General features: G+C 39.0%; 1 protein-coding gene across 2 annotated transcripts in view; it reads left to right on the top strand.

Moving 5' to 3' along the window:
* The window catches only part of LOC137992859 (uncharacterized), a 40654-nt gene that overhangs the window by 6317 nt on the left and 24337 nt on the right, over nt 1–10000 (top strand). For both annotated transcript variants that reach the window (XM_068838407.1, XM_068838406.1), the window contains exons 4-12: nt 93–245; nt 1063–1153; nt 1893–2128; nt 2856–2999; nt 3339–3429; nt 3881–4101; nt 4485–4637; nt 6844–6934; nt 7411–7640. In XM_068838407.1, the coding sequence (XP_068694508.1) occupies nt 93–245; nt 1063–1153; nt 1893–2128; nt 2856–2999; nt 3339–3429; nt 3881–4101; nt 4485–4637; nt 6844–6934; nt 7411–7640 (1410 nt within the window). The remainder of the gene's footprint in view (nt 1–92; nt 246–1062; nt 1154–1892; nt 2129–2855; nt 3000–3338; nt 3430–3880; nt 4102–4484; nt 4638–6843; nt 6935–7410; nt 7641–10000) is intronic.

Genomic DNA, 10000 nt, shown 5'->3' with positions numbered 1-10000 from the left:
GATTATGGATCGATGTAGATTGAACAGGGACTGTCACAAAAACTTAACGTGAAACTTCCCTCCCCCCTCTATCGCTGTTGATTTTCTTTCAGTAACCTTTATGGACATGCTACTTAGAAGCGAAGGCTGCGAAGATCCAGGAGTAGCTCAAAATACATGTGGTAGGGCAAAAATATTTGTTCATGGACAGGATCACTCTCTAGGTCGACGGGGTCACAATATTGTTGTTGTGGACGCCAGTACAGGTAATTTCTATTTGCTTCTTTAAAGTGCTTTTGTCATATAAATAAAACACTTTCCACTGGACCGGTTCATGCCGGCAGTGGGTGTTAATGGTCCTCCATACGAAACATCAAACTCTCACAAAGGCTTGGTTTACGAAAAAATGACGTTAAAACTCAACGCGTAAGAATGCACTTAAGCGTACAGTACCGGTCAGTTTCGGGCTTTCATTCTGTTAAACTCGTGTCTTGCCAGTTCATACGCTGTATTCACACACTGCATTATTATAATTATTTGAGTTTTTGTTGCCCAGCGTTTCTTTATAAATTACAAAACTACAACTATAGGGTGCAAATATTGACATATGTAATCAATGTGTCGAAATGCGTGATCAGTAACGATTTTACGAGACAGGATTCTCTCCAGTGCTCTCAGTACTATTACAGTTACTATAGAACCGTTAAGAGGTTTTTGAGTTGGTATACATGTCCCCTGCTTCCTTCGTTTGGGTTGACTTTCATCCTCGTGAATTATGAATACGTGCTCAAATGCAATGGTTAGGAAACTTCTAATGTCAAGCGTCGAGTATTCAAAAACGTAAGAACGTAAAAACATAAGATACTATGGAATACCTTTTATTTATTTTACGACCCCTTATGTATCAAATATCTCTAACGACAAGTCGAAAGAATGGGTGAGAGCAAAAACTGAGAAAGTTTCGTTACGGGCTGAAGAGCTTCCTTAAAAAAGGTCACTGCTTTCTTGAGGATATCAGGGCCTTCTATGATTTCTTCTGTTGGCTGTGAAACTCAATTTAATCTCTTCCTTCCTCTAACGCAGGAAACTTCATTGATAAAAAGCATTTTGATACTCACAGTGTAGCTTCCTCTGGCAATGAAATGAGAGATTTTCTGAAAAGCATAAATGGAGAGTAAGTCATATTTATAAGTTAGCTTTCTTTTTTGCTAATTAGCTAGTAAGCTAATTAAGAAATCTCAAAGTTTTTTTTATGAGATCCCTGCAAAAAGACATGTTCTTTCTAGTTTTCTCAAGGTTATGGGTAAGCGTAACCACAACCCCCCTTCAGGCGATGGATGGGCTTAAACATATCATCACTCGTCCCAGTGGGCCTTTCCATACCACGTACGTGTTGTACTTTACGTCGTAATTCTTTACGCGACAGCTCTTGCGCTCTCGATTGACTAAATTCCTTAGATGGTTGAACTCTACTCGGTTTCATCTGCCATTTGGCTCTTCCAAATCAGCTTCTTCAAGGTGGAATTTACCTATAGTGGCCCTGCATCATTTGCAGGGACACAGGCAAGGGTAATAACCCTGGATTTAACGTAGCTCAACAGACGAGTCAAACATAGTGCCAAAGTCAAATGCGATTCCTTCCGCTGTTAAAATAAATGAATTTGACGTTTTGTTCAAAATAAGTTAATCCGGATGACTGAATAATGTCGCGCAGAAATCGACATTGGCTCGATGTTCTCGTTGAAATAAGTTCATGGAATGACGTGTGATTCAAACGTTGGGCTTATATTGATCATATTTTAATGAGGTCAGTTCGACAAGACGATGACCCAAAGTTGAAATTTCGTTATAGGCCAAAAATCATCACTGAGATCTTTCTTAAGCGTAAGAAGTGTTATCCTTTTTTACTGTAGAAAAATCGTTCTGATTGCAACTCAAGATACTGCTGAAAAATACTGGCTTCCAGCCAAACCCGCCCTCATCAAACTAGGTGGAACTGAACCTATCTTGATGGAATTTCGAGGATCCTTTGCTTTTATCGGATACGCAGGAAACAAAAAGCCATCCTGGATTGCACAAGAACAAAGGCCAAGAGGAAAAGGTCCCTCTGTGATCCACCTTAGAATTCCCCTTCAACAAAGTCCTCCTGGTAAGCATTTGTCAATCTATAAATGCGTATATTATAAAATTCAGTCATACGATCATGAATGTGCGCCCCTGAAGTTTTTCTCCTTTTTGCAGCCTTATTGGGTATAAGTTAATTACTCAATAGATCACAAGTTTCTATGGTTTATAGGCTGATAAGCCCCGCGGGATGTTGGAAGACCACGAGAAGAATGTCGGCTTTAACAATAAAGGGAATATTTGTGATATTCCGGAAATCGAGTTTGCATCCAATAGCTGGAGATCTGAACATAACTGAAAAACTCCAGGCTTGAACTGTGTTTTTCCAGGTTTCTTCACAACTGTTTAGTTTTTCCGATGACTAGGAAGACCGTTCTCTTCGAAAATCGTTACATGTCCATGGTTCCAGTTTTTGAATTTCCCGCATCCTCCAGTCCATCATTCCACTTTATTGTGGATAAAATTCAAAGCAAACCTGAAGAAGGAAAATGATGATTAAAACTTGGTAACTCCGGCAACGTCAGAGGTCATTCGAATCTCTGATTACTGGAACGCTGCAGTTCAAAACCACCCAACTCAGTGTCTTCTGTTTTTGTGTAGCACGTACCACAGTCATCCCAGTTTACGCTCACGGGACGTCTAGTTCATTTCAAACTCTACGTGACAACTGAGAGAGATCGAGACGTCTTGTATCGGTTACTACAACTCCAAACTCTAATAAATATTTTATGTCTCTTTGTTTTCTCATTTAGAACCAAGAATGAACATCTTTGTGCGTAGCGAAGGCTGCGAAGATCCTGGAAGAACTGGCTGTGGAACAGCCTTCATTAAAGTTAACCAACAAGGGTATTCCCTTCATTCAAGAGGAATGAATGTCGTCATTTTTTCCGCAGAAGGTACATTGATTTATGACGTGGTTGTTGTAACTGTTGCTCACCAAAAGTTCAAAACATCGGTTTTAATTAGTTTTCTTTGTTTTTTGTATGATAACCCTTCTCTATATTCTGGCAAAACAGAAGTTTTTCCGATTTTTAAGCAACAACATTTCATCGAAAACTGACAAAAGATATAATTCAGTGAAACATTCTACTCCTCTTCCTTCTTTTTTCTTATCCTTCTCATGAACCTCATGGTTTTTGCCCAAAGCAAATTTACATTGCATTCTTATGAACAAATGGCAAATACATAGGTAACGTTCCACTTGAATTTGCTCGCTCCTCTTCCCTTTACTGCAGGCGTGTTCCTCGAAACCAGAGCATTTGACAATCACGGTATACCCACAGCTGGTACAAGTGCAGCAAATTATCTGAATAGTCTGTCAGGAGAGTAAGTATTCCAACTTATAACGATCCTGCTGAAAGAAAAAGCAATCTAAAGAGTTCTGTTAAGTTTCTGAGTCATTCTCTCTGATCATGAAGACCAGCGAATGTTCTAATGTATTCTGAAAATTATATCACTGATCTACTATATCTGTATTCTAAACATGCTAGAACTGGTAATGAAACATGCAACATCAACAGCATTGAACAGGTAATAAGAAGGACGTGGGTTCGACTCCTGCATATTATAGGGGCATTCGGGTTTTTATCAATTTTATCTGAGGCATCACCGAAACTTTAGTAAAGGCTGTGATTTTAGGAGATAATAAACAAAACACTAATGTACTTTGAAGCGCTGCGAGAGCGCATTTTAGAAAAAAATTACTTGAGACATTGAAATATCACATTATACAAAGTTCAGTCCATCTGAGTTCTTGTAACTATCGTTCAATTACTAGGAAAATCGTTCTCGCTGCAACTCAAGACGAAGCATACCATAATAGTGGACCTGTTCTTGGTGCGCTGCCCAGAATTGGCATGAAACTTCCGATTACTTTTGGCTATCGCGGTTCCCTCGCTTTAATAGGTTACGCAGGTTCATACAAGCCATCGTGGATCACCCAAGCGCATGCTTTAAGGGGGTTAGGTCCAAGCACAGTGACAGCATCGATTGCACCAGGTAGAGTCTTTTTTTTTCTTTGCAGGCTTGGGACCAAATTTCAAATCTTGTAGCAATCTTACAGCAATCTTATAGACGAAAGACAGATAAATAGATATTCATAGAATTTTGAGTTCGTTAAGGTCAAATTGCAATGGCGTTAGTGGAAAAGACAATTTTATAGGATGTTGTTTTTCTTCTCAAGGCAAAGTCATTTGATTGGATAAAACGAACACGTATTTCACTTATCACGCAAAAATCCTTTCCAAAAAGAGCTCTGCTAATGTACCAACCCAGTGGTAAAGATGGACTCTCCTAATAAACCTCACTGATTTTTAGGATCCCTATACTCGCATATCTCCCAACATCTGGGCAAAATAATTTTATATCCTATTATTTTATAGTTAACGTGCTCGACATCCACATTCGAAGCGAAGGATGCAATGATCCCGGTAAAACTACAGGAACATGTGGAATCGCTTACATCTATGTAAACGGGGTGGATAAATCGCCTCACACACGAGGACACAACGTTGTTATATTGGACGCCAGAACAGGTATGATTTCTTCAACGACGAAGTTTTTCCCGTGTCGCCATAAGATTTTAAGCTGGGTTTTCTAGGAAACCCCGAATGAGAATTTGGAATCCGCATGCAACCATACCACTCTCTGCCTTCATAGATCTCCAGATATGCAGGTATTATGATGCACTGAAGGCTGTCTTGATGTAAACGTCACAAAATGCCTCCTTGTTCTTCTCCTCATTTCAACATCACCCACATATGGGAATACAGGCAATTAACGTCACAAAGTGTCCACCAAAATTCAGTTCTCAAGTAACGATAATTAGTATCACCCAACTAGTGGACTAATGCAAATCCTGCATTTTGATTGGCTACACTACGAAATGACTATTAGTAATAGTCCTCGAGTATCGAAAAGCGTTTTATCCCGGCCAAATAATTATTTCTTCAACTTGCATTCGCTAACTTTGTTATTGCCTTTTCTGTCCAACTAGTTGGGTGATACTAAAACAATTAGACACTTCGCCCTCAAGGGCCACGGGTCAATATCCCATGAGGCGAGGCCGAATTGTTAAATAGCTAATTGTTAAATAGCTGCATTCGCACAAAAAATCTCCTCTGAAGGGTAGACTGATGCACTCGCCCTCCTCCAGTGTGGCCCGGTTTCGATTTCCGGACTCCTCTAGCGGTTGGCTCCATCAACAAAAACAGTCAATTTATTTGATCTGCTAGGATTTCCACTCTGTGGATTTCATGTGATTTGATTTAATATTACAGTCTCCCCAACTGGTAAAGCACTTGTGCTCAAGTAAAAAATCTAGAGACTTTAATTAGGTGGTTATTATATTGTTAGTATGATTTGTTCAAGAAACTGCGCAAACTCTGTGTTAGATTCGAAAACATTGATACGGATTTTTACTTAAAGAGCAGCATTTGGGGGACACTTTGAGACGTTTTTTTGTCTGTATTCCGCGACATGAGTGAGGTTGAAGTCGGGGAGAAGAGCAAGGGGACACTTCATGACGCTTATTGAAATCCGAGTGCATCTAATTATGTGCATTTCTGGACACATTTGCACTTTTCGCAAAAGGAAAGTTGAGGTATTTGCATAAATTATTACGGTACATACATTGATTTATCAAAAGGGTGAGAGTACAAGGAGAATAAGAATTTTGGCGACTCAACTGGATTGAAAACTGTCAGTGGTAGAAATACTCAATTCAACAGGCGTAGTCTCGGGGCGCGGGCAGATCAAAACTTCGCTATTTAAAATAAGCATCAAAATAAGTGTTATGGGTCATTGTAGGAGTCAGATCATTTAAGGTTATTCCTCAGAAACAAATATTGTCGAACGATTTTCTTGAAACTTTCCCTGAATGTTCTCTACCAATCCCTGTTTTGAGAACTACATTAAAAAGGATATGTCACCGTGCTTGCTTAAGAGATATAATGGGCCAATCTTACCCCATTGATGCCTGAACTGATACTAATCACGCGCGTTATTTCATCGGCTCAGGGTACATCTCGAGGTAGCTAAACGGGAGAGTTTTTAAAGTAACACTTGAAAAAACACCTGACAGTAGAAAGTCTACAACATATGGAACACTGCCTCATGTAGTTTATGGAAAAATCACTCAACTTAAAACGACGTCGACTCAAAACGTTTCTCTAGCCGCTGTTTTCAAGATCATAATTTACATCCTTACATCATTTTTTCCTTCCGATAATTAATCCTTTTTGTTGTAAAGGGGATAATATGTACACCAAACTTATGGAATAAAAAATATAGGTCATCGTGCTCGTTTAAGAGTAAAACACCATCGTACGTATACCTGTCTATCTCGATTATCGAAACAGCAAAATTCGTCATGTTCTCGGAATGCGCACGCTTATTCGCAAACAATTATGGGTTATTCACAACTTCTCTCATGTGCTTTGAGAAATGTTTCAGTGTGTATGATCGACTACGCCATATTTACAATGTTGCAGATTTGATCCAATTTATAAATATTGACACACATATAAGCTGTACATGATGCGCAGTGTAATACTGAGACTTTTTCATGACTACATGTGTCTGTCTAAGTGGCTTCAATGTTCAGGGATGCTTCCGATCCTTTCAACGCTTATCTTGAAAAACCCACAGGCGATTTAAAACCAAAATATCGTCCAAATAATACCCTGCCCGGTGGTGATTGACTAACTTATGCATTGATTGGTTGCTTAATTTTCGTTATAGGTGCTGTTGTTGGGGCAAGGGCTTTTGACACTCTCGTAGATAGCTCATCTGGGAACAACTTGGCTAACTACCTTGACAGCTTCGTTGGAGAGTAAAAAATAATTTTTTTCTCTATCAATTAGTTTTGATGTTGAGATTAGTCCGTCTGTAACTCACTTTGTCAGTCAGTATTTCATCCATTCCGTTAGTTTACCAGTGATCTAGTGTCACTGAGCTAGTGATCATGAGTCAGTTAGCCAGTTATTGAGTCAACACGTCAGTGAAACAGTGAGATAGAGCCAGTCAGTGAGCTAGTGATCGTGCCAGTCAGTAAGATAGTTATCACGGGTCAGTCGGCCAGTCACTGACTTGATAAGTCAGCGAAACAGTCAGTCTTTCAGTCAGTTCTGTTGGTCAGTCAGTCCGGTGTACAGTCTTTCCCCTATCAATCAGCAACAGCTATTTCGTCAAAAATTGCTTGCTACACATTTGTCAGAACATAAAATAGATGTCTTCGATCCAATGTCTTCTCTTATATTGTCGGTATATTCATCCATCTTTATTAGTGTATTTTCGTTTGCACTGCAGTTATATCGTTTTGGTTGCAATTCAAGATGAAGGCTCAAAATACATAGGACCAGCGGTGCCTGCACTCAAGAGAAAAGGTGCTGTAGATCCAATAGTCACTGACTTTCGTGGATCATTTGCGTTGGCGGGATACGCACAAGTCAACAAACCATCCTGGGTTACCCAGGAAAGGAAGATGTCAGGGAAAGGACCCAGTGAGATCAGAATAAAAGTACCACTCATATTAGCTCGTAAGGACACCTTTGAACGCTATTAAAATCTATGTGTGTTAATGTTTACCTACACCTAAATAATTACAGGTATACGAATTTCTTCTTGGATGTTTTTCTATATTTATAATGGCAATTTGGTTTTAATTCATACGCGTGATTTCACGTCTCTAGTATGATTTCAGACCAAACTTGCTCAACAAGAAGTTTAATTGCTTCATAATTGCAGCCATTTTCAATTTTTGCTTGACTCTGATTGACGAATGCAATCAGTATATCATTTTCCGTTTTTTATTGGATAAAAAAGGGATCTCATTAAGAGCAAGGAGCAAGGATGGCACAGTCGGTTAGTGCGCGGCCTTGGTGCAAGAGGTCCTGAGTTCGATTCCCGGATCTCGCATCCTTGTTTCGACTCCTTTCCTTTCCGTGTAGCTAATAGCTTTAAATACCCGTAAAACGGAGCACTGATGGAGAGGGGAAAGTCAAATAAGCGCACCGTCGACCTCAGGTTTGTCAGTGATTAAAAGTTACTGTTACGAGTTATCGACGTTAAATAAGGTCTACTTTACTTTACTTTAAGAGGAAACATAGCGCAATTCTTTGATGAATTGAACTGATGGGAGCCAATCAAATTGCACGGACCACCAGTGATTTGAAACAAACGAACGCAACGCTGTTACATGCTGCGTCTGTTTGCACAACCTGTTGCATGTTACCGCGTGTTGTTTGGATAATATAACAATGTACATAAAGAATAAAATCAACTAACAACGAACAGCATATTATACAAGTCGCACGTACTAAAGTACATATATATATATATAAACATAACAACAATTAAGACGGGAGGGGGGGGTTAGTATCAAACAGAAGAGCAGTTTTCAAGTTTCCATTGCCATTCAATTTTCCTCTGTAGTTTGTTTGGAGTTGTTGCGCGAAGTTTGAGCCAACAACTCCCAACATTTCTTTTGTTCCGTGATCTCGGAGCGTAGCTGAACAATGTTGGACCCGTTTGCACAGCTCTTCCAATGTTTCTGGGGCCACACACACGCATTACATGTTGAAAACAAGATGGCAGCAGCTTTTGTAAGTTTTGTGGGTAGTATTCTTCCCATAATAAGCTTCACGTCCTTACATTGTTAGGAGTTGTTGCATCCGTTTGCACATCAGCCAACATCTGCCAGACCTATTTCTCTAAACAATGTTGGGAGTTGTTGCGCCCATTTGCACGGAGCCTAATAAGTTGTTCAACCTTTAGGAAAACAAACCTTGAACTTAATTCACCAGGCATACACCCTATTCCAAAATGGCCGCTGATTTATGCACGTACAAATTGGCCCTTGTTGCCTCGTTCAAGATAAAATATCCTTTTGAAGTTTAAGCTTAAGAACGAGGCATCAAGGGCGAATTTGAATAAAAAAAAAAAAAGAGTATTTGAATGGCAGCCATTTTGGAATAATGTGTATGCGTTTAATAGCCATTCATATAATAGAGAATTTAGTGTGGTACTTCCTTGACTTTGGAATTGATTATCCTGACAAAGGCGCTAAAAATTTGTATCTTACAAAAACCAACCTAGTTGACAGAAATAGCATCCGAATTTCAATTGTTCAGTTTCAACTCAAACGCTTCTTTGATCGATGGAATATAGTTCGTTGGATGGTTGGATCCTACACTTGGCGTCTTTTTCATTTTCTATTTTCGCATTCCCCATTATAAAATTTGTTTGCCCCCAAATTTTGCATAAACCGTTGTTTTCAAAGGCTCTTGTTAATTTGGGACACTGCATATTCACAAGAGCATTTGAAAACAATGGCTTATGCAAAATTTGGGGCGCAAACAAAGCGTATTATGGGGAATCATAGTTAGTAGAACTATGTTAGTAGAACATAGTATAACTATGTTAGTAGAACTATGTTAGTAGAACATAGTTAGTAAAACTATGTTAGTAGAACTAACTATGGAGGAATGCGAAAAAAGAGGATTTCTACTCTGAGATTTTTTATCGAGTAATTTGGCTTTCCCCTCTCAACAAAAAGCAAAATGGTTTTTCTTTAACTCTTGATAATTTGATTTCTAGCGTTCTTATAAATCGTGTTGAACATGTCCACGTGTTTATTTGCATTCTACAAATATGAAATACCATTACACTTAGATGCAAAGTCAAACGGTTTCTGTTAGATATTAATTAATTAATAACAAGTATACTGATTTTCGAATTATTATTATTATTATTATCATTATTATTATTATTATTATTGGATTCTCTCCAGTTGTCGGGTGTTCTACTGGGTAACGTTTATTGTGTCTCAGCAACTCCCCGTAACTTAGAGACACAACACTTTCCGCAACAGGTGAGCATTTCCAAGGATGGCCGATAA

Source organism: Montipora foliosa, chromosome 2, assembly GCF_036669935.1.
Source record: "Montipora foliosa isolate CH-2021 chromosome 2, ASM3666993v2, whole genome shotgun sequence".
NCBI classification, from domain to species: domain Eukaryota; kingdom Metazoa; phylum Cnidaria; class Anthozoa; order Scleractinia; family Acroporidae; genus Montipora; species Montipora foliosa.
Note: the sequence above shows the minus strand (reverse complement) of the source record. Positions and strands in the feature narration are given on the sequence as shown.